Raw genomic sequence first — 25,315 nt, 5'->3', positions numbered from 1 at the left:
TCACAGTGTGGTGAAGATGTTGGCAGGTAATTTATATCTACTCAGGAAGGTAGGTTTGGGCTGAGTCATCCTGTAAGAGTTTCCCACGGTGTGGAATGCTAATGGCGGGAGGCTTCACTGTATCCTGAGGAGGTTCTTTTGCATATGGATTGGAGCTTGATATGAAAACACTTTATGCCTCCACTTGGCTAGATTCAGCCTGCCCTTCAAAGCTATTCAGAACAGCTCTGTTTTGCAGCTTTGCTGGAGAGCCAAGGGGACCACTTCCAGGAGGTTGTTCCAGATCCATGGAGCTGCCATTGAAAACCATGGGAAAATGGAGGGGGCCAGTCCTGCAAGCATGTAGGCCCAAGGTTTTGAAGCTCTTTAGAGATGAGTACCAACACCATACATTGAACCTGGAAAACTAATTGGCAGTCCACGAAGAGACCTCAGAATAGGACTAAGAAACAGACTCCCACATTTGTATCAGTTGCAGTTTCTGAATCGTTTTCAAGGGCTGCCCCATGAAGAGTAGCTCAACCTCACAGTTATTGCATGACCAGATCAGGCACCTGCAGGTAGGGAGCCAGCATCCTAATTAAATGTAGCTGGGGGGGGGGAGCACATTTCTTAATGTCTTTGACATCTTTTTTGTCTTCATAGATCCTGCAAGCTTAGTGTCTTTTTTGGGACTACCATGAAAAGGGGAAAGTAGGGAAGGACCCATAAGCTTGCTGCAGACATTTAGTATTTCTTTGGTGCTAGGAAGGAGTTATCTATGTACTTTTCACTGACCTTGGCAATAATATTTCACTTAATTACTAATAAATTGCTTAAAGCAATGTGCTATTTTGGATTAATTATTTTTCTTCTGCAACTAACACTTGCCATTGGGTACAGATATAGAGGAAAAGGGAGATTCATAGAGCCTTTTCATTAAAGAACTGGATGTTGTGAAAGTGTTGTAAGCAAAATTTGAATGCTAGAAGTTGGGAGTCCTGTGAAAAGCTATGCTTTCAAGTAATGACAATTCTTTAACGGTATAATGTGCCGATATCTGCAGTAATAAAGGCTTCACGTGATACTTGTGGTAGAAGGGCAGGGGAAGATGGGGGTGTGTATCTTGTATGTCAAAAATGGAAATACGGATGCTGAAGGCATTTAATTGAATGACTGTTTGGATGTGTATATGTTGGATTTTGATATAACAACTGCCAGGATGAAGAGATGAAACGGGCAGATTGCTGGCTTCCCGTCACAGTTGTTTATATTACCATCGTTGCTGTTAATTATTATATCCATTATATTGTACAAGGCCATATACGCTTATTTTGTCTCCGAAGATTATTTATTGTGAAATTGATGCTGAAGACCTTTTTCATTTGCACCGTCAGAAAAACATGGTTGTACTGAATGGTGGTTACTTTATAGACATTTTTGTCAATTTCAGGCACTAGCACTTTAATATTATATAGGAATTTTGGATGACTCATTTTGTAAGATGCTTTGCCCTATGTATATGTAACCACCCCATATGTATATATTCACCAATTTTCAAGTTTTTTGGAATAGTGTTTAATAGATTGAATTGAAATACGTGTTATATATTAGTTAGGATATCATGGCTTCTTGCTTCTGTTTTCTTTGTCCTTTACCGTGATACTCTCTGTTTCGCTTGGCACTTACAATGAACTACAACAATTTGTGTTTGATCTAGGTACATGACAAAATTCCTGCTTTGACCTCTCCCTCTGGTTTTAAACCATTCTCAAATCTGCTAAAAATATGTCCTAGGCGTGTGCCTTATTTTCTCTCTTTTGTCTACATGCTGAAACTTTATACATAATTATTGTAAACCAACGATGTCTGAGCCACATTTCAACAGAAGGGCTTGACTTTCTCCCTGAGATTTAGCTATAATTATTCCCACTGATACCACCAAATTCCTTAGCAAATAGCCATGGGTTCTTTCTAAATCTTTTTACATCTGCCCAAACAGGATCAGCATCAGACTGCAAGGCACTCTCAATCTCACAGTTTTACCAATGGTATGACATCAGGCCAATACTTTCACCCGATTGAACAGCCCCACCAAATCTCAGTGAAGGATTCTTTTGTTTGATATCAGCGCCAGGTCACTTCTTTCAAATACGCATACCTACACTACTGACTTTCCATTAAAGTTTCAGGTAACTCTTAATGTGTTTAGTTTCAGCAGAAAGCTTGGAGAAGAGCTTAAAGCAGATGGAAAGGCAGCTTAAGCAACTTGAGAAGGATTTGGAGACCTTTCACCTTCCTGAGGATATTCATGACAAATTTGTGACAAAGATGTCCATATCCTTTTGACAGTTAAATGCTATATATGTCGCTTTGTTTTAAGTTTTCTTAGTATTTTGAATGTATTTGCATAATCTTCCTTCACTGTGCAGCAGTCACTTTTGACAATCTTAATCTTACTTGCACCTTAAATGACTAAATCTAAAATGGTGTAATAAAAAAATTGCCTATAATGTTTCATCTAGAATTAGTCTTGTGCTATCTCCATTGACTCTGTCGTTTTTTTGTTCAGCGCCTGAACAGAGTTGAGTGAAATGTTTTGAGATACGAGCTGGCGAGGGATGGTAGGAAATAGCTAAGAAATTGGGGCTCCTTTTGTTAGCTATATCATTCAGATTGTTTCAGCTTGAGTCAGTCATCAAAATGAACAAACTGCCTAAGTATTATGAACTGCTCCAGATTTTTAAAAAAGCTCCTCCTCTTACTCTGTCTGCAGCTATTCTTTTAAATATTTGGGCTCTCTTTTTCAGTGAATCCTCTGCGTCATGGCTGCTGATTCCAGTTCAGTATTCTTCCTTCAGAGTTGTTGATCTGAAATTGTCTTGTATCTGTTTTGTAGTTTGCTAGAATGCAAGCAATTATTGTGAAGGAGAAAGCACAAAATTGTTAAGATAAAGCAAATAAGGACTCTTTTTGTTGACTTACAGGGAAGACTCCAAATGATATATCTTATTATTTAAAGAATATAAAAAGAGCAAATTGTATAACTGTCTAAAAATTCTTGTACCACACAGAGGGTTCTTCTATTTCAAGACACCATATGCTTCACTGACACTTTACAGTGTGATCCTATGCCAAGAGATTCCAGTGGGCTTAGCCTGGAAGAGGAGTGCACTGTTACATCTATTTTTGCCTTTCTGCTTTGAGCAATTTTCAGTAAAGCCTATACTCGATATACTCTGTTGAATAAGAATTAGTGATTGATCTACTGAACTGCCCTGACCTGGACAGCCTAGGCAAGCCTGATCTTGTCAAATCTCGGAAGCTAAGCAGGGTCAGCCTTGGTTAGTAATTGGATTAGAGACTCTCAGTGAAGACCAGCATTGCAGAGGCAGGCAATGACAAACCTCTGTTAGTCTTTTGCCATGAAAACCCTGCCAGGGATTGTCATAAGCCAGCTATGACTTGAGGGCACACTCTACCACTACCTGCTGAACTACAAAGAGAATCGGAGGAGGTGCTAAATGGAAGCTTTCTATCCTTCCATGTAAAAAGAAAGCTGGCCATTGTATAGAAACTGGTTTGCTTAATTCTGAAATTGAAATCATTATACACACATTGTGAAAATGGCTCAGGGACAGTACTTAGTACTACACAAACAGATTCTCTCTTTATTTACCAGGTATCGTATTATCAAGAACTCGCTGAAGTACTCCACCATATTAGTAAAATCCACATGTGACACTTTTAACAGATGTTTTGATTTTTAAACACTGTTAATATGCAATAGTTAGCTGCCTCCTGTTAACTTGTCCCTATAGGCAGAGAATAATTGAGGAACAGTGGAGTTAACATGTGGCTTCTGGTAATAGCTGTGAGCGTGCTAATTAAACTCACTTCCAGGAAAACGACTAGGACAAATTACAAACCAAAGGAGACTTGATGTAAGGGGTAGGTAATCCTGCACAGCACGAGGAATTCTGGGCCTGTTCTAGCTCTTGTTATGATAGGCAAACTGAATGACAGACCAGACCAGACAGTTTGTCCCCTACCCTGTGAAATGACAGTCTCTTTCTCCTGCTGCCCAGGCAGTCAGTTTCACAGCCCCTGCACTGTTCCAGCCCATCGGCTGAACCCAGCACGGGGAGCTGTGAAACTGACAGCCCCTTTCTCCTGCAGCTCTGGCAACAGGAGAGAGAGGCTGCCATTTCATAGACCCCGCGCTGGAATGGGTGCGGGGGCTGTGAAACTGACAGCCTCTTTTACTGCTGCCCGGGCTGTCAGTTTCACAGACTCCAGGGTCTGTAAAACTGACAGCCCGGGCAGCAAGAAAAGAGGCTGTCAGTTTCACAGACCCCGCACTGGTTCCAGTATGGGATCTGAAATGACAGCCCCACAAACCACGAACTGGGGAAAGGTCGGAAGTTCGTGGTTCGTGGAATGCTACGAACCACAAACCGCATGGTTGGGGGGCGGGGTTGGTTCGTGCCCATGTCTAACCTGGAGCCTTTTCATCTTTAATTGTAGTTTTTGATGAGCATAAGTTTATAAGTGCTTTTGAAGATACTCGGAAAACAGAAATGAAGAAGTCAATTAGTTTAGCTAGAAACTTTAGCAATTTAAATGAATTTTCTTGGCACTTGTCCTAACTCAAAATTGCAAGGAAATGCTGAATGCTATTATTATGTAATGTAAAAAGTGTGACAGACAGTAATCATGAGAGCTACAGATGTGTTAAAAATAAATTGGTCTTGCTGTGTATACTTGAAGCTGCACTGGCCTGGAAGTCGACCATTATTGGCCATTTCCGTACAGGTTGCTTGCTCTGATTCAGTGCTGCTGAGAAGTTTTTTCCCCCCCTCATGGCATTGTGGTGTGTTTGTGCACTTCCTGGGATTTCCTCGGCTTTCCCCTGACCTTTCCTGACCCTGCTTTATTCTAAAGTTTTTGGAAAGATTGTGGCAAAGTCTGGATGGATTGCCATATGAGTGGAAAAGTTTAGATATGCCTTGTTCCACAGCATCTAGTTTCCCTACAGTGGTCTTTTCCTCCTCCTGAATACTGTTATATCAATATCAAAAAGAGTCCAGTAGCACCTTTAAGACTAACCAATTTTATTGTAGCATAAGCTTTCGAGAATCAAGTTCTCTTCGTCAGATGCATGATACAGAGACTGGTCAAATATAGAAGAGGAGGGAGGAGAAGGGGAGGAGAGAGAAGAGGCAATTGGAGGGGGGAGGGTGCAACCAAAACATTCCTTTGCTAGTATATGTAAACATCTCCTTTTGGTGTGTGGATCAGTTGGCTTCAAAGGCGTTTGCCCTGTTAGTTTGTAGCAGCCAAACAGCTAGACCATCCAATGCCAATGCAGTATGAGCCTTCGATAGCCACAGCTCTCCTTGCCAGATGCATCTGACAAAGAGATCATGCATCTGACGAAGAGAACTTGATTCTCGAAAGCTTATGCTACAATAAAATTGGTTAGTCTTAAAGGTGCTACTGGACTCTTTTTGATTTTGCTACCACAGACTAACACAGCTAACTCCTCTGCTGTTATATCAATGTAATTATAACAATCTGTTTACCAAATTCTTCAAATCTTCAGCTTTCATTTTTCAAAAAGCAAGTCTCTCGCCTGTTTCTTTGTGAATATATGTCCCCTTATGGGCTAGCTACTTATTTTAAAATCAACGCTGGGAATTTAGAGACTTGTATGTACTCTGATAATGTAATAACAATATATTCAATTGTTGATTTTTTACAAAAAACCTAAAAGAATTAGAATGGGGTGGCTATTGCCAGGGGAACTATGGGGAAACCTGCCATGTGGATATTCCGCTGCTACTGTGTTGTATTGGAAGCCACAGCAGCAACGGGCAATCTACACATGCCAGTTCCCATGTGGAAAATGCCACCCAGTGGTTCAGAGTAGGAGAGTCTTACTTTGGGGGGATGCTCTTGGGCTTCTAGTCAATCTATATCTTCCCCTCAGATTCTAGCCTAGTTTTGCTCAGTAGCAGGCAATAGGGGCTTGACGCTGCTTCTCTGGGACTAGGTGGCACCAAATCAAATTTGTCTTATTTTCATCTCACTTCCCTTCTTGGGAAGTTTTGGAGTATGTGGAAGCCATGAGGTTCCCAATCCCTGAAGCAAGGGGGAATATATCCCATGAATTGACAGTGTTTTGTCGGGCTACATTTGTGAAGCAACACCTTGATTCTTGGCGGGACATGCCTATGCATCTAGCCATCTTTTTGCTTTGCTATTGTGAGTGACTTGATTCTTTAGCGATGGTATAGAATTTTCGCTGAGTCACAACAGCAACGCTCTGATTATAGGCGGGATACATTTACACTCGAGTCGTCCCATCACCGTAGCAAGGAGCCTTTTCAACATATTGGAGATGCCTTGGACTTTTTGATAATACACGGAATGTACTGTGGTTTTATGGTGTTTGATGTTCTTTAAGCAATATCTTTGAATTGTATTTACTACATGATATTTATTAGAAGTATGATACACTTTTCCTATGAGTAGCACTTTATAGTAAATGTTTTTGAAGAGTTTACATTAAATATCTTTTGTCTGATACTCAGTTATATTTTCCCTGGCAAGCCTCTCCTAGCTGGTTCTCATATACACTGGGTCAAAATATTTAGTTATTCTAATTAGATTCTTTAAGTATTACAGTATTCTGAACAGAAAGGGGAATTAGTATGAACGTGTTGCATCTAATATGGAATTGTATAACTCACCAGAATAAAATATATACTGATGACAAGGCTAAATATTTGTTTTGTTCTAGGAAAAGTTACAGTTAGGGTTACCCTTTAGGTACTAAAATGTATATAAAGTTCACTCTAAAAGCTCTATGTATTTATTTGTTATTTATAGCCTGCCTTTTTCACTGAGACTCAAGGTGGATTACACAGTGTGACTCAGTACAGTCAGTTTCAAGTATCTAAAATCACTCCTTGGAACTTAAATGTAGATTTTAATTTTTAAATCACCTCATTTCACTTGAGGCCATGCTAAGTTCATCATCGTGTCTCCTTTGCAGTCCCGCAGGGGAACTGCACAGAAGACCACTCAATGAACAACAATTACAGGTAAGTGGAATCCTGGTTTATATGGAGTTCCATATATTGTATATGAAGCTTGAGATGTGCTCTTTATGATGGCATTTGATTAATCTTTCTATCTTATTTTTTAAAAAAGATTCTGAATATTGTGAAAGGAAGAGAATGAAAAATCAGTGAAGGCCCCGTGAGCAGTGGGGTAGTTTCAGAAGATTTTTTTTAGTGCAGTAGAGGACATTTTTCCTGAGCATTTGGAATAAGTAGAGTTTTAGTTGGAATTTAGTTTGAGGCTAAGCTGTTATGTTTTTTTAAAAAAAAATAGTCAACTGTATTGGAGGGGAGAAATATAATTGAGGCTCAGACAAAATCATTCTAGAATCTAATTTCTTATTTAATCAGATGTTGAATGTTACGTATTTGTTATAAGCTTTATATATTTTGCATGGTATCAGTGGATTTGGCTTTTACAGATTCCAGAACCAACTTTCTTATCGGTACATTTCTTGGCCAATAAAACTGTATACATTGCAGTTGAAATTCTTGAATGGTATTTGAAAACATACATATTGTTCAAACACCAAAACCCAACTGTGTCTGCATTAGGAAACTGAAGTAGTTAAAGCACCTGATATAAGAAGGGGAAACTGCATTTGCGGGAAGTATCCAGCAGGTTTGTTTTTTAAAAATTGAGAATGTCTGTCAGTGTTATGCAGCAAACTACTTTTTGTAGCTTACATAATACTGATTTTGTAGATCATTTTTAACATTATTAAGAGTCTCAAGAAAATGCCTTTCTGGAGCATTTTTTAAAAAATTCATGTATTCAAATAGGCCGTAGGTTAGACAAAGAAAATTGTTCATTCCCCAGCAATTAATTCAGGAAGAATTGGCAAAACCACCTGAGAAATGCTGACTGGGGTCAGGAACTGATGGCTGCCTCTAAAAACTAGGACATCTCTGTTACCTCTTGGGGGTGGAGAGTGCTGTAAAGTCATAGGTGACTTATGGTGACCCCTGGTGGGGTTTTCATGGCAAGAGTCTAACAGAGGTGGTCTGCCATCCCATGCCTCTGCAATCCTGGTCTTCCTTGGAGGTCTCCCATCCAATTACTAACCAAAACCGACCCTGCATAGCTTCTGAGATGTGATGCGATCAGGCTCTTCCTGCGCTATCCAGGTCAGGGCCTGTTATGTTACTGCATGTTAATGAGAAAGAATGCATGATGTCATATTGTTGTGCTTCGTCTCCCTTCCCTGTTCCAATTAATTTGATTCAAGTGGATCTAAGAAAGCTGCTTCAAAGGTCAGTCTCTCTTGATTTTCTAACGAATATTATAATAATTTTATAACCTTAACTTGCTTAATACGTCTTTGCAATTCAAGCAAAGGAACAGTTCCAGAAACTTTCTAGGATGCATGATAACATGGGAAAACTATATCAAAATGTTATGGGATATTATGCCCTTGATTTGAAGAAGGTTTCAGTGGAAGAATTTCTAACTGACTTGAACAATTTCAGGACAGAGATCATGGTAAAGTATGCCTTTTATATAATATATTTAGTCTCAGAAATATCACAGTCAAACATAATTATTTTTATCAGGCTCAGTTTTAATTGTGTTCTTTTCTTAAGGAAGGAAAGTGCGTTTACATGTTAATCTAAATCTGAACCAAAAACACTTTGATGGAAGGTGGAGTATGAATTGGTAGCTGCAATGCCACTATTGGTGGCTTTTAGTCCCCAGAAGGGAGTAGACGGGAGATAGATTTTCAGGACCAGTCAATTACTGCAAAATAATGTGGGTAGTGGCTTAAATCTAGAACAGTTTTACATAGCTTTATAGCTGTCAAGGAGGCGGGGGACAGTGTGTGTTGCTTACATATAATTATATGAGAAATAAGCAGTGTTCTTTGACAGCAGATGAGGAAATCATTGTGTGTTGGTTTTTCCCACCATGCATACAGCTAAACCGACATGTTTGTAGTCCTTCAGTGTGCTGCTATTCATTGTTGGTCTTCCTGTGCAGTCCCACATGGGACTGTGCACGCGCAGGCCTGCCGATTCGGATATTACTCTAGCTAAAAATCCAGCAGGGGGCACCCCTACCTTTATCTGCATATGCCGCCAAAACGGCCGTTAGAAGGCGGGGTGCCCCTAATACCCTCAGTTCCTTTTTTGCTTCTGGTGGAAGACGCTCTAGCTAGATTGCTCTTGAGATAGGTTTGATCTATCTTTTCTTCCTGTTGTGTGTGTGTTGAGGATGTCTGAAAACGCTCTTTTCAAACACTGCACTTCATGCAACGCGAAGATGACCAAGATGGATGGTCATTCATTATGTTTATTGGGCCTAGGGGAAACCCAGAACACTCAATTGTGTAGGCACTGTCTTAATTTCTCCCTGAAAGCAAGAACTGAGAAGGATGACCGCCTGAAAGCTTTGCTGTGGAAGAGGGCATTGGATGCAGCAAAAAACCCAGCAGAGGCAAAAAAAATGCACCTAAGCTGGTGGAACTGAAACATTGGATCCAACCCCGGCGTTGACACCAGCTTAAACTTCGAGACCGAGCCTATCGGGTTCAAAGACACCAAAGAGCGGAGCACCATCTGGATCCACCGAAGGGGCAAGACAATCAGATCTGAACTGATCGGGGTGAAAGACAACTAAGCCGCATGAACCCTCAACTCCGAGGAACAAGGCACCCTCTGGATCCACTGAGGCAGCAAGGCAATTGGATCCAAACCGATCGAGTTTGAAGACACCGAGGTCGCATGATCCTTCGATCCCTTCGGTGACTGCAGGCTTCTTGGAACCAACCAGGGAATCGAGCCCGGAGCTGGGGCCATCGTCTAGATCGGATCGGATTGGTGAACCTCGATGTGCGAAGTCAAAAAAGAAAAGACCCAAGGAATCTCACTCGACTCCAGAGGGTGGTGTGACAACAGGAGGGGAACCTCCTCGAAAGAAGACAAAAAAGACAGAACACCTACAGGCTCGGGAGTCTGTGCGATCGACTCCGAGGAAGCAATGTTTGGAGCAGGAGGTGCTGATTATTGACCCTCCACGTACACCATCCATCCACTCAAAATCCCCCACTCGGTCCAAATCTTGGTTGGATCAGTCATCAGACGAGGAAGATGAACTTCCCCGCAGGAGGCAGAGGTCACACCAATCTCCAAGAGATGGCAGCTACTACTCAAGAGGGGACAGCTACTGGTCTCATGAGAGGCAGTGTAAATACCGGCTGGACACGGGGCGTACTTTCCTCACTGATGTTCTCCCTAGGGATCCTTCACCTGATCCCGTCTGAAGACGACATTCATTTTCTAGCTCTAGGATGGCATTCCAACTGTCGAAGCTTGAATTCCCCGAGGAGACATTCCAAGGAAGAGATAGCCCCAGTCCACCCTTGCAGACATCCCCAGAGGAGACGGTGGGAGAGATGGGAAGTTTCCTCTACCAATTACTTTTGCTGTTTCTCAGAGTTCATCTTCGTTCTTCTGTGCCTCCACACATGGGACTGCGCAGGCGCAGGCCAGCCGCCGGAGAATTTTCTAGAGCTTCCATGGCTCCGAAGGGGCCGTTTGTCGCGCGCCTCAGCGACCGTTTTCCCGCCCAAACGGTCACGTGATCCTCCAGCGACCAACGGCCCCTTCCCTCAGTTCTCTTCTTGCCGCCGCTTGGAGAGAACGTGAGCTTCGTTGCTCTGTGCCTTTTTGTGCTTCGTGCTTTATTCTGACTGATTGCTTGGCTTTTGACTTCGGACTTCGTGACCTCGACTATTCTTCGGATCTCGTTTTGGACTTTGTTGTGGACTCGGTAATTTGACTCGGACTGTTTTTGACCTTCCTTTCGCGTGCCCCTGAAGATGGCCTCAAAGGCTCTCTTCAAGCATTGCCTCCAATGCCACACGAAAATGGCCAAGACCGATGGCCATGAACTGTGCCTGTTTTGTTTGGGGGAGACCCATAATGTGTCGGCCTGTAAGATTTGCCAGGGCTTCACCAGCAAGGCCCGGCAGGAGCGCAAGGCCCGACTGAACTCCTCCCTGTGGCAGAAGGTCATGTCCGGAGGCGCTCCGTTGCCCTCCCCCAAGGCCGGCCCTAGCCCCTCTGCCGAACGGCATTCAAGAGCTGGCTCAGTGGCCTCCGCGAGGTCGGGGTCGAAACCGCGTCCCCCGAGTACCTCGGCGTCGAGAGCGGCCTCTCCAGCGCAGGGACCGGTGCGGCCGCCCCGTAGCGCGTCATCTACCAGGTCGGATCCGAGACCTACGTCGGAACCGAGGATCCTGGTACCGAGTCCCCGGTCGGAACCGACGTCCGGATCGGTTCCGATGAAGCCTAAGAGGTCGAAGCCGAGGTCCCCTTCGAAGGCGAGGAGCGCGTCGGTTCCGAGGTCTTCTTCGGAACCGGCGAAGAAGAAGAAGAAGACCAAGCATCATCGGTCGCCGCGTCCCGCTCCTCAGGAGGAGGTCATCGTGCTTCCTCACACGCCTTCCCCTCACCTGGGCTCCCCTGAGCCAGAAGGCATCTCCGTGCCGGTGCCGGATCCGATGGCCTTCGAGACGGTGCCCGCAGAATTCTCGTCGGGGCCGGAGCCGAGCCCGCACCGTCGGAGCCGACCATCGCTTGCCCTTCGGTCGCCGAGGCTGGAACCGAGCCCGTCTCCTTGTCGGAGCCGTCCGTCGCCTGTCCGTCCGTCTCCACCTCCGGTCGGTCGTGAGCGGCATGGTTCCGGGGACAGTGTCCGATCAATCCGGTCCACTGCGTCCCGGCATCGACAGGCTTCCTACCTCCCCTCGCCATACCGTTGCCAATGGGAGGGGGCACCTGCGGGCTTCTCCGTGTCGGAACCGAGGCCTTCGACATCGAGGTCGGCGTGGGCTCCCCCTCCGCTCCAGGTTCCGGAATCCCAGCTCGGTTCCGATGAGGAGGATGTGGAGAGCTTTGGCGGCTACCAGTCGGAGTCCTGGTCCGAACCATCGCCAGCTGAGGAGCTAGTGCCATCTGCAGACTCGCCATTCGAGGACCTCCGCATCTACGCCGACCAGATGGCAAGGATGGCCAAGGCTCTCGAGATGGATATCTCTTCGGCAGTCCCCCAGACCAAGGACAAGCTCCTCAAGCGTATCTATGGGGATAATCCGGCGTACGTTGGCTTCCCCATGCTCGAGGGTATTGAGGAGATTGTGGAGAAGGTGTGGCAGGTGCCCTGTGATCAACCTCCAACATCCAAGCGCTTTGAGCAGCTTTACAAGATCAAGCAGGGCACCTGGCCGGCGTTGGTGAAGCACCCTCCACCTTCCTCCTTGGTCACAGAGGAGTTCAACCCCCGACGATCGGGTCACTCCTCGGTGCCTGCCGATAAAGAGGGCAAGAAGCTTGATGCCATGGGCAGGCGCCAGTACATTGTAGCTTCGCTGGGTCTGAGGATTGCCAACTACCAGACCATCATGGCAGGGTACCAACTGTACCTCTGGGAGAAGTTGGCATCCTATACCCGAGACCTCCCTCCTGAGCAGAAGGCTGTGGTGTCCCTGCTGCAAACAGAGGCTGTCCGGCTGTCTAAACAGCAAATGAACGCTGGGAGCCACGCTGCTGACACTGCTGCTAGAGGGATGGCGTCGGCGGTGGTCCTCAGGCGCCACTCTTGGTTGCGGTCGACGGCCCTGTCCCAAGAGGTGCGTTCCAGGGTGGAGAGCATGCCCTTTGAAGGGGACTCGCTGTTCTCCAAGTCCACCGACGAGACCCTGAAGAAGAAAAAGGAGGACAGGCAGACGGCGCGGTCTTTGGGTCTGGCTCCAGCGGACAAGCCCTCCTCCAGGTCACGGTACGCTCCCCGGTCTGGCCCTTACCATTACCAGGGCAGATACCAACAACAGCGGCCGGGCTACCAGCAGTATCCTGCCTACCAGCAGCGGCCTTACCCTCCCGCACAACAGCAGAGGAGGCGTCGGCCCTTCAAGCCTCGTCCGGCACAGCAACCGGCCCAGCAGAAAGATCAGCAGGGCGCCGGGAGGCAGTACTGACGGGTCACGCCAGCCGTATCCCCGAACTTTTCGGACAGACTGAGTCCACTTCTCTCTGAGTGGGAGTCAATAACATCTGACTCATGGGTCTTAACTATTGTTGAACTGGGATACGGGCTGGAGTTTGTTGAGCTGCCTAGATGCAGTTCACCCCTGACAGCTGTCAATAACACTATGGCCGAGCTGGATGCGGAGATCGTGTCGCTCTTGGCCAAGGGTGCTGTGGAAGAATTGCCCTATGAGGACTCTGTAAAGGGTTTCTTCTCTAGGTTCTTCCTGGTCCCTAAGAAGGATGGGGGCTTACGTCCCATTTTAGATCTGAGGGGCCTTAATGCCTTCCTCAAGGTGACCAAATTCAAAATGGTTACGTTGGCGGCTGTGATCGCCTTGCTGAAACAGGGAGATTGGTTTGCGGTTCTTGACTTAAAAGACGCATACTTTCACGTGGGCATACGGAAGTACCTGAGCTTTGTTTACCGGCAAAGGGTTTTCCGGTATAAGGTGCTCCCCTTTGGCCTGTCCACTGCCCCACGAGTGTTCACTAAATGTGTGGCCCCTGTGGTTTCCTTCCTACGGGAAGAAGGCTGTACCATCTTTCCGTACCTCGATGACTGGCTCATCGTGGCTGAATCGGAGTCTAGGCTGGTGCAGGACATTGGCTTGGTACTTAGCACTTGCCAACGCCTGGGGCTCCTGGTGAACTTGGAGAAATCCAAGCTGGTGCCCAACTGCAAGGTGTCCTACATTGGTGCACTTTTAGACTCTGTGGAGGGTAAGGCCCTGCTCCCCTTGGAGAGGGCTCGGTCCCTAAGGGGTCTAGTGTCCATGTTTAAAAGGAACCGGTTCCAGTCTGTGCGCACTATCCAGTGCTTATTAGGGCATATGGCAGCGGCCACCTCTGTGGTGCCTTTCGCTAGGCTGCGTATGCGCCCTCTCCAGAACTGGTTTGTGCAGAGGTACGATGCTCTGCTGCACCCTCCGTCCCTCAAATTCTCTATCCCGAGGGTCATCCTCTCCTCCTTGGACTGGTGGCTGTCTGATGACAACTTGTTTAGAGGGACCCCTTTTGGGTATCAACACCATGACATCACGGTTACCACTGATGCCTCTCTGTTGGGATGGGGGGCTTACTGTGGTGATGTGTCTGTGCAAGATGTCTGGTCTGACAGGGAAAAGACCCTCCATATCAATGTGCTTGAACTAAGGGCCATTCGTTTCGCACTTGTGTCTCTTACAGCACTGCTGAGAAATCGTCAGGTCTTGGTGCAGACGGACAACACGACTGCCATGTACTACGTGAATCAGCAGGGGGGCACAGTGTCCATGGCCCTGTGCCGGGAAGCCACACTCACTTGGCAGTGGGCTATCAAGAACGGCGTGTCGCTCCGTGCTATACACGTGGCTGGGTCAGACAATGCCCGGGCAGATGCCCTCAGCAGGGCCCCTTTACTAGACCACGAGTGGGAACTGAACGGAGAGTGCGTTGGGCCGATCTTCCAGATGTGGGGTCATCCAGTGATAGACGTGTTCGCCACTGCGGCGACCACCAAGGCCCACACGTTCTGTTCCAGGGCAGGGAGCGACCCCCTCTCTATTGGGGATGCCTTCCAGTTTACGTGGACGCAGGGCTTGCACTACATGTTTCCTCCGTTCCCCTTGATTCCCAGGGTCCTGTGCAAGATAGAGGAGGACGGGACGGACTGCATCCTAGTGGCCCCCTTCTGGCCACGGCAGGTTTGGTTCCCGAAGCTCCTGCGGATGTCCCAACGGACATATGTGAGTCTGCCCCCTCGGCAAGACCTTCTCCTAAACGGGAGCCTAGTCCACCACGATCCCAGGAAGCTGCACCTAACGGCTTGGCGGATCGTTCCTCCCCGATAGGGTTTACTGACGAGGTACAGAGGGTCCTCCTGAATGCTCGTCGGCCATCCACTAGGCGCGCTTATGCGGCCAAGTGGCGCAGGTTTGAGCTCTGGGCACTTGCCAGAGGAGTGGTGCCCGAAAGCAGTCCCTTGGGGGTTGTGTTCGAGTATTTGTGCCACTTGCGTGGCCTGGGCTTGAAGGTGTCCTCCCTCAAGGTACACTTGGCAGCGATATCAGCTGCTCACGCCCGAGTTGAGGGTGCTACGGTGTTTTCTCACCCACAATCCCGCCAGTTCCTTAAGGGCATGTACAATCTTTACCCACCTGTGTCGGCGCCAGTGCCTCAGTGGTCGCTGTCCTTGGTGCTCTCACGTCTCATGTTGCCTCCATTTGAACCTATGGCTACATGCCCCTTGGATATGCTATCCTACAAGGTAGCATTCTTGGTGGCCGTCACATCGGCCAGGAGGGTCAGTGAGCTGTCTGCACTGCGGTCTGACCCTCCCTTTCTTGTGTTTCATCCCAACAAGGTGGTCCTGCGTCCCTGCCTCGGGTTCCTGCCCAAGGTGGTGTCCGCCTTCCACCTCTCGCAGGATATCTCACTGCCTGCGTTCTTTCCTCAACCTTCCTCTAAGGGGGAAAAGGCCCTCCATTCCCTAGACTTGAAGAGGGCCCTAGCCTATTACCTGGATAGGACGAAGGAATTCCGCTCAAGTCCTCACCTGTTTGTATGTTTTGGGGCCAAGGACAGGGGTAACAGGGCTTCCTCACAGACCCTGTCTAGGTGGATTGTGACGGCCATTAGCAAGGCCTATTCCCTGGCAGGGGTGGCTTGCCCGCTTCATGTCAGAGCCCACTCCACGCGGTCCCAAGCATCCTCTTCGGCACTCCTCAGGGGGGTGCCCCTGGTTAACATTTGTAAAGCAGCCACATGGTCCTCTGCAGACACCTTTGTCAGGCATTACGCCGTTGATGTCAATGCGGAGCAGGATGTATCTGTGGCCAGGGCTGTCTTACACTCCCTTTTTTCCTGAGGGAGTTTTGGAATGACTTTCTTGGCGTACCTGTTGGGTACCCTTGAGTGAAAGTGTGTATATATGTACCTGGGGGTGTGTATATATGTAAATATTGAGTATTTATGTGTCCTTACACAGTATTTTTTTCATAGATGTATATATGCATATCTATTTATTGTTGTTCTTGTTTGCTTAATAAAATTGTGTTGGACTTCACCCCCGCCTTCCTTATTGTGTGAAGCTTGGTACACTCCCATGTGTGGAGGCACAGAAGAACGAAGATGAAAACAGGGTTAACATGCCTGTAACTTATGTTCATCGAGTTCTTCTGTGCTGACACACAACCCTCCCTCCTACCCCGCTGTGAACTCCAATGCACGATAATGTGATGGCTGTCACGGAAATTGGTGTTTTTAAGGTGTTATGGCTGAAGTGTGTTGGTCAAGCGGCGGCAAGGGAGAACTGAGGGAAGGGGCCGTTGGTCGCTGGAGGATCACGTGACCGTTTGGGCGGGAAAACGGTCGCTGAGGCGCGCGACAAACGGCCCCTTCGGAGCCATGGAAGCTCTAGAAAATTCTCCGGCGGCTGGCCTGCGCCTGCGCAGTCCCATGTGTGTCAGCACAGAAGAACTCGATGAACATAAGTTACAGGTATGTTAACCCTGTTTTATTAATGCAAATGGTGAAGGCACTAGAGACAGACATTACGTCGACCGAACCGAGGTCGAAAGACAAAATACAGCAGCACATATATTCAGGGTCTACATCCAACGTGGCCTTTCCTATCATAGAGGAGTTTGTGGACGTAATGAACTCAGTCAATTTGAAGCCAGCCTCTGCTCCCACTACCACCAAGGAAGCAGAGAGTCTGTATAGAGCTAAGGATGAGGCGTGCACACACCTTTCTGTTCATCCTCCTCTGTCATCCCTGGTCATGGAGGAAATGCAGACCAGGCAGAGGCTGGGCGCTTATTCGACTCCTGACAAGGAAGGCTGCAAACTGGATGTGATGGGTAGAAAAATTTACATGTAAGCCGCTCTAAGTATCAAGGTAGCTAAGTATCCCGCCAGGATGGGGGCTTACCAGCTTTTCCTATGAGGTAAAGCTGCGGCCTTTCATGCCAAACTTTCAGAAGATCAGAGGACTTTCGCTAAAGTCATTCAGGAAGAGGCAGCAAGGCTGGTTCGACACCAAAACAATGCCAGCAGGAATGCAGTAGACACTGCAGTTAGAACAATAGATTCAGACATGGTATTGAAATGGCACACCTGGTTGAGGGCTATGGTGCTACCTATGGAAATAAGGAGTAAGGTAGACTTACCTTTTGAGGGAAAGACTCTATTCTCTGAAAAAAATGGACGAATACCTCTCCCAGAAGCGGAAAGACCGTTTAATGGCTAGATCTTATGGTGTGCTCCCTCAGGCCCAGCAGGGACAAAGGAGAAGCCAGTTCAGGCAACACCAATATAAGAACAGGGCGTACTGTTATCAACCCTATTAGGGATACATGTATCCTACCCAAAGGCCTTACCAAACCACTTAAGGTTCAAATTTATTATTACGGTCCTAGATCAGCAAAAGAATTACAGGAATGATCAATGTTACAGAGATAAACTAGAGAATTCCGATTAAAAGATACCTCAGTAACATAATAGATTACATTGCCTTAAAATGTTTAAAATATTTAAAATATTTAAAAATGCTTAAAATTTAAATTTCAGCATATCATAAAACCCAGGTACCATAAAACCATAGTACAAAATTGTCTTTAGTTGGTAGTAAACAAACTCCTGTTCTTTATTGCCATCCAACCAAACTTAGCAACCTTATGTGTTATGTCCTGGGATCTATCCGAGAGCATTTTTGAGAGTAGAAAAGCTCTTTGTCTACCTGGATGGGCAGAAAGTATAGGCCTTATATAAACTTCTCGAAGTTGCATATGCATTTTGCAGTCGAAGATGACATGTTCTAGTGATTCTATTTTCCCATCACCACAGGGACACAGGCGTTCTTCCAGTGGCGTTCTTTTGTATCTGCCTTCCAGTACAGCTGATGGGAGAGCGTCCCAACGCATTAACGTAAAGGGGGCTGCCTAGCTGATGAACAAGCTGGGTTTAGGGAGGGGCACTCAACACTAAATCAATGTGTGTTCTTAGACCACTTAAGGTTCTTTTCAGAAGAAGAAATCGAATCACAGGCAGTTTCAAGGGGCGCAATCGCAGCAATCCAAAGAGCATAATGTTGGTCAGAAGCAAATCTGAGTAGTACAAGGATCAGATCCAGTGTTTGGGGATAGGCTGTGCAGTTATTTTCCTGTTTTGCGTTATATTACCACTGATGTGTGGGTTTTGAAGATTGTTAATCGAGGTTATAAAATTGAGTTTGAAAGTTTCCCTTTTCTGAGTCTTCCTAAGTTCTCAGATACGCCTACTTGTCTCGAACTATGGGCGGAACTTAGGGCCCTGCTGGAAAAAGGGTCTGTGCAACAAGTCTTCCTTGGGAGATGCGTTACAACTTCGCTAGTCCCGAAGGTTTTACTACACGTTTCCCCCAATACCCTTACTGGCCAAGGTGGTCAGCAAGCTGCAGTTGAACGGGACACGAGCAATAATAATAGCCCCGTTTTGGCCGAGGCAGCCATGGTTCCAGGGGTTGATGAAGCTGAATGACCAGTTCTGTCAGTAACCCTTGAACCCAGATCTCCTGTCGTGGTATGGGATCCTTCACCACAACATACACAGGCTGGGGCTGCCAAGTGCATCTTGACACGGCAGTCGCATAGCCTGAAATGGGATAGGTTTAGAGTGTGAGTAGATTATAAGGACTCTGATCTGATTACTTGCCCATTACATATAGTTTTGGAATTTTTGTTGAGTTGAAGAATGAAGGGTTGTCTAATTCCTCTGTAAAAATTTACTTGGCAACAATTTCTGCCTTCCATGCACCAGTAGATAATAAAAACTGTTTTTTCACATCATACCTCTAAGTTGTTTTTGAAGGGTTTAAATAATTTAGTCCTGCAGTGGTCATTACAATCAGTCCTTACAAAATTACTGGGTAGACCCTTTGAGCCACTTGTGACATGCCACCTGCGGCTTCTCTCCATGAAGGTAAGCCCTCTTAGTAGCAGTTACATCAGCAAGGCAGGTTAGTGAGTTGGCTGCTTTATGTATGAGCCCACCTTTTCTAAAGATACATCCTGATAAAGTAGTTTTAAGGACAAAGCTAGATTTTCTCCCTAAGGTTGCGTCTAAATTCCATGTGTCGCGGGAAATTGTTCTTCCTGTATTTTTTTGGGAACATCCTACTGAGGCAGAAAGGGCCCTTCATACTTTGAATGTTAGGCGGGCAATCCTTTTTTACCTGGATCACACCAGGAGTTTCAGGATTGACCCTCAGCTTTTTGTTTGTTTCCCCAGCCCTAATAAAGAGAAAAAGGCCAGTGCTCAAAGTATAGCACGATGGGTGGTATAAGCAATTAGACTGTGTTATAAGACTGCTAACATACCGTGCCCTCTGGAGGTACATTCTCATTCTACCAGGTCACAGGCATCATCAGCGGCACTGCTGAGAGGCGTACTAATGCAAGACATCAGCAGAGCAGCAACCTGGTCCTCGGCTGACACCTTCGTGAAACTCTATGCCTTGGATGACCTGGATAGGAGAGAGGCAGCAGTTGGAACAGCAGTACTACAGTCGATATTCTCATAGAGGATGCCGAGGTCCACCACCCAGGTAAATCAAGCTTGTTAATCTCCCATGTGGGACTGCACAGGAAGACCGATGATGAAAAACAGTGTTGCACTTACCTGTAACTGTTGTTCATTGAGGTATTCTGTGCAGGCACACATACCCTCCCCCCTTCCCTGCTAAGGCTTCTTTTTTGAGGAGTACGGTGGCGAAAAAAGGAACCAAGGGTATCAGGGGCCTTCTAAGGGCCGTTTTGGCGGGAAGACAGCCACGCATGCACAGAAGAAGGCAAGGGCGCCCCCCCCCCCTGCTGAATTTTTAGCTAGAGTAACCTCCGAATCGGCTGCATGTGTACAGTCCCATGTGTGTCTGCATGGAAGACCTCGATGAAGAACAGTTACAGGTAAGTGCAACACTGTTTTACCTGCTGTCTAGAATTTATGAAGGAAATCTCTGTATATCAAGTGAAACTATCAGCCTGTGTCAGTCATTTATACATGTCGTGTCTTAGGTTTATGTTTACAGCATCTTAATATAATGGTTACTGTACTTAATCATTTTTCTAGCAAGCCACAAAGGAGAACATGAGGAGAAGAGAAGCCGAAGAGAAGCATAGACGTGCTAAAATAGCCCAGGAAAAGGCAGAAAAAGAGAAGCTAGAAAGACGAGAGAAGAAAAAACACTTACTAGAAATGAACACAGGTAATGTGGAAAGAAACTAGACAGTTGTTAAATGCACATAGAATAGGATGATGATGATAGATACAGGCAGAATAACTGCTGTTTTAAAACCTCCCAGCTATGAGCAAATTGACTCTTCAGGCAACTATTTTTTTTGCACTGGAAATATGCAAACAAAGCTATTATCCATTTATTTTATACAGTCCTGTTAACTTGGATTTTTGAACCGGCGCTTTCCTTTTTCTCTGACCTCATACCATTCAGTTGATGGGAAAACGTGGTTCTTCTATATCATCTCCCCCCATGCCACTATTACAAAACCCAACTGCTGTGTTGGGTTTTTCTAGTGTTGCGATGCCTCGTGCTTGCTGCCGTGATTTTAGGGTCCCCGTGAATGATGCAGTTCCATTGCCCCCATGTCATTTTGAACCTCACCATTAAAATATATACTCCTGTTCTCTTTGTGGAGGTCCTGTGGTCCAGGTCTTCACTGATGTGGATCATGTCTCTTACAAAAATATGTCAGTGGCCGTGTGGTATAGTGGTTAGAGTGTTAGAATAGGAGACTCCAGTTCAACTCTACTGTGCTGTGAAGCTCCTTGAATGATGAGCCCATCAGTATGCATCAATGTAAACTACCTCAGAAGATTTATGCGAGGATGGAATGGAGGAGAGGGAAGAAAAGGTTCACCCTCAGCTCATATTCATTTATTACGTTTTTATTCTGCTCTTCCTTGAAGGAGCTCCAAATGGTGAGCGCTGTTCTTCCTACCTCCATTTTGTCCTCCCAAAAAGTCAACAGACTCTGTATGAAGGAAGAACATCTTCTCTTAGGGTTGGGAGTGGCAATCCACATTGGAACTGGATGTGCAGGTCAGCTGTGGACGATTCCGGAGCTGTCTGGACCGTGAGGTGCTCTTCCTCTACTCCACCGGTGAATCTTTGCTTCTCAGTTCTCTTCACTGTTGTAGAGAGAAGATGCTTAGGAGTTCCTGAATGTCATGCCTGAATGTCATGCCAAGTGCTGACTGCTAAATAGATTCCTTGAAACATTTCTTGTAGGAAAAACTGTGTTTCCTTCCTTTTGCCATCACGGCTCAGTAAGCTTTATTTCAAAATACTCTCAATGTGCTGTGAAAGTGACATTTTCTGGGGACCACACACTGTGCCTGCTTTGTGTGAAGGACATGACGTTAACAGGTGTTCTGTCAGTAATCAGTTTACACCAAGGATGAGAAGTTAAAGGGCTTCCTGTCTGAAAGCAGTGTTTCGGAAGGTGCAGGAGCATCAGACCCCCAACTCCAGTGGAAGACAGTATTTATTTACTTCATTTATACCCTACTTCATGCCAGCATAAGAACCCCCTTCTTCCTTGATTTGAAGAGACTTGTAGTCATGCACGCCCTCTCCTGATCTTTGTACATTCATATTAAGGGATCCCACCATGACCTGCTGACTAAGCACAAATCAAACCATATCATAAATATTTCATCATGTTCGTACCAGTTCTCAAAGATCTATCATGAGTATAATATATATAGCAATATCTGTAACTATAAGAGATACCTATGACACAGCTGAAACTGCCTTTGGGTATGAGAGGCGGGCTTGGAAAAGTGTTCAGTGAAGACCCTGGTTGCTAATAGGGTCGGAGAGGGAATTTGTTCCTTTTTTTTTAATGTGCTGCTTTGCGAAATTATTTCCTATTTATGAAGGGAGAAAAGGAAATTTTTACTTGATCAGCTTCCGTTATTGTTAGGTGTTAATGTAGCCCATACTTAGTAGTAATATGAATCTTCATTAATCTCAGCAACATCATCTCCTTTGCCTGGTGTGGGAAGATCTTTTTCTATACCATTTTTAAAGTTTAATGCATTAACTGTTTAACTGTCCCTTTTCTGTGTAGACGCTCTGCTCTTCAGTTCCATAAAGCGTAGTCTAACTTTATGTTGAATAGCCTGCTATCCATGAGAAGAGGTGACATTGCCACTAATTTTTTTCTTTTTTAGATAGGATTGAACACTTGAGACACAAGGCTATGAACCAAATACATCAGGTGTATAAAATTGCTTCTTACTGATTGGAATGGTTTGACCGATAGCAATTTTCTCAGTTGAACTTATAAGTATCAATAATCCTTTTTAAAATTATTTGAGGTCACGTCAGCACAACCTCGAACAGGTACTGATTGGCAAAAGAGATGGTGAACAGTATGAACAAATCTGTTAAAAGAAAGTGGTGGTTTCTTGGTACTAATCTCTTCTCAGATCATTCTGGTAGAAGAGAAAAATGCTCTAACTAGTGCTGTCCTTAGTACAAGACATGTTAAGCATATTTGTCATTACCATCGTTCCTAACGTGAGTGACCTGGTGGTCATGCAGGAATACACCTTAATATCTCAAAGTGCCCCAGAGTTAATATGCCCGTCTTTGTTTAGCTGTTGTAAAACTTCTTGAACCCAGATAAAATTGTTTTGTGACCAGATCTAGCCTCTAGGCCTTCAGCTTGTCATTGGTGGTTTTGATCAACGTTCACAAGATGTGTGTGTAAGCAGAAACTGTAACACAAAGTAACAGGAAGCAGAAGTGGTTGTTAAACCAACTGATCTGATTCAAAGTATATTTTGATTAACTTTAGGGAAAGTCTGGGCATCTATTAACTGGGGCTGTGAGCAGGATATAAAAATATTTCTATCTCAAGGTAGAAAAATAAAAATAAAAGCGAGATTTTATTACTGAAGATGTTTTAAATACCAAAGTGGCACTTATTTATTATCCAGAAAAATTTATCCCTTTGGTATAATAGGAATGGCTCTGACCTGGAAGGGCCAGGCTGGCCGGATTTTGTCAGCTCTTGGAAGGTCAGCAGGTTTATTCATCATTTGGATGGGAAGTCCAGGGTTGCTATGCAGAGGCCAGCAATGGCAAACCATCTCTGTTCGTCTCTTGCCTTGAAAGCTCTCTGTGTTCACCATAAGTCAGCTGTGACTTGACGCACTTGACACCCACGTGATAAGAATATTGTTATGAACAGTCAGAATGGTGGTAGTGATAACTGATTGTTGCTTTTGGGTATCTTTTTTGAGCAAAGCCTTCTAAATAGCTCACAGAAACAATAAAATAACACTTTGGAAATTCACATGTTTGTTTTAATTCCCTGTATGCACGACGACAGAAATAAATTCTGATACAGTTATATTGTGCGGTGTGTGATCGTCATTGCTTTAAGAAGCTTTTGAGAATTTGAAAATAATTCTCTGTGGCATTATAGTGAAGTGGGCGGTATTGAATCTAACATGCAGGATTTTGTTCTTTTTATATATAGGAAGTTATTCAAGTGGCAAATAGGAAATCTGTCTCCATGAGTGAGCACTTGGAGCTCCATATTGAAAATTTAGTAATCCATTCAAGCAAGCAGAATCTCAGCAGCTAATGGGTTGAATCCAAGCAGGATTCCTCCTCAATCTTACCAGTTTCTCCTTATTGCAGCCGCCATTCAATGGGGTATTTGCACACAGAAGTCCTGTGATCCACCAGCAGAGCATTTTTGTGTGATCAAAGGAGACCCTGCCTCCCTTTTTCACCAGTTGAAAAGCCGGCTGAATCCAACCCAGTATGTTTAATGCAGATAGTCACTACTGAAGATACGGTCCCTAAAAGTAACTTGCTTCTTCAAGGGATGTGCAGGTTTATGATTTAGCTTCATGCCGGATTCAGAGAGAGTGAGAAGTTCAATGGCATTATGTTACGTTTAAAGTCACTTCTCTATCTCACTTTAGGGTGCAGCGGTGTGAAGTGAATCTAATGAGCTTCGGTTCGCTTTACTGGACACAATACCAACACTAAAAGGGGTGACTTCTTGGAGATATGATTTATGATTGAATTACAGGCTTATCCGAATTTGGAATTGCCAGCTTTTTAATGCCACAGCCTTTTCACTAGCCTTGTAAATCCTTTGGCATTGCTATGGTAACCCTGAAAGCTGAAGGAATTCCCTGTATTTGCTTTTCTACAGAGGGTGATGAGACAGGAGTGATGGACAGCCTGCTGGAGGCCTTGCAATCAGGGGCTGCTTTCCGAGACCGGAGAAAACGGGCAACACGGTCTAAAGGTAATTATCTCCCCCCAGTACCCCATTGTTTTGTATGGAGTTATTGCACAGGAATCGCCATCAATATATCTTACTCTCAACATGGCTGCATTTGTGGATACTTAAATCCAGAGAACGGAGCCAAAGACAGACAAGAGAAATCTTTCAGTGAGCCTGAGAAAAACGCCAGGTTTGCGAAAATCCTGAAAAAAAATCACTGGGGATTAACCCTCACCCTACCCCCAATAATAGAACTGGTACCTGTACCTTTAAGAAATGAATGCACTCTGCAATGTCTATTGTAGGGGTTGCCAGGCAACTACAACAACCCTACCAGCCTTCTTGAACCTTTGGCTTTCATCAGTAAAAGGAGTGGGGTAGAGGAGAGCCCTTCCCAGGGCTGTTTTGGCCTCCCAGTTTATGCTTGCTCCCTTCCCCCTTCCCGTGGCAGGAGGAATCACTTGGGCCAGGCCTGGCAGCAACTGAGAACTGATTAACTATCACATGTCTCACACAAGTCCTTTGGCAACCCCCTGGCAACAGCAGCCGCCGCAAGAAAGCCAGTGTGGTATAGTGATCAGATTAGAATCTGGGAGAACTGGATTCAAATCTACTCTTCTTTTATGCATGAGTGGCCTTGGGCCAGTAACTCACTCTCATCACAGGGTTAGTTTGTGAGTGGAAAGGAGACAAAGAAGCAGGGAAAGGGTTGAAGCTATAGGGGCTTTCAGGGAAGGGAAAGGGGGGAAATGAGACTGGCCCCACAAATCCTGGAGAGCCCCCTGCTTGTATTTTCTAAAGACACACTCAGCTATAGGGTGGACCTGCTTGAACATTCCAGTAGCCACCTATTCCTTATTTAGGTTTTCATACCCTTTAGTAGCTTTCATC

At 45.5% G+C, this 25,315-nt stretch overlaps 1 protein-coding gene across 1 annotated transcript in view; it reads left to right on the top strand.

The window, feature by feature from the left end:
• Window positions 1–25,315, top strand: part of DIAPH3 (diaphanous related formin 3) — a 183,370-nt gene that overhangs the window by 72,416 nt on the left and 85,639 nt on the right. The window contains exons 21-24 of the mRNA XM_054973426.1: window positions 2,192–2,316; window positions 8,425–8,589; window positions 20,220–20,355; window positions 24,350–24,445. Coding sequence (XP_054829401.1) covers window positions 2,192–2,316; window positions 8,425–8,589; window positions 20,220–20,355; window positions 24,350–24,445 — 522 coding nt within the window. The remainder of the gene's footprint in view (window positions 1–2,191; window positions 2,317–8,424; window positions 8,590–20,219; window positions 20,356–24,349; window positions 24,446–25,315) is intronic.

This window comes from Eublepharis macularius, chromosome 3, assembly GCF_028583425.1.
Source record: "Eublepharis macularius isolate TG4126 chromosome 3, MPM_Emac_v1.0, whole genome shotgun sequence".
Lineage (NCBI taxonomy): Eukaryota > Metazoa > Chordata > Lepidosauria > Squamata > Eublepharidae > Eublepharis > Eublepharis macularius.
Note: the sequence above shows the minus strand (reverse complement) of the source record. Positions and strands in the feature narration are given on the sequence as shown.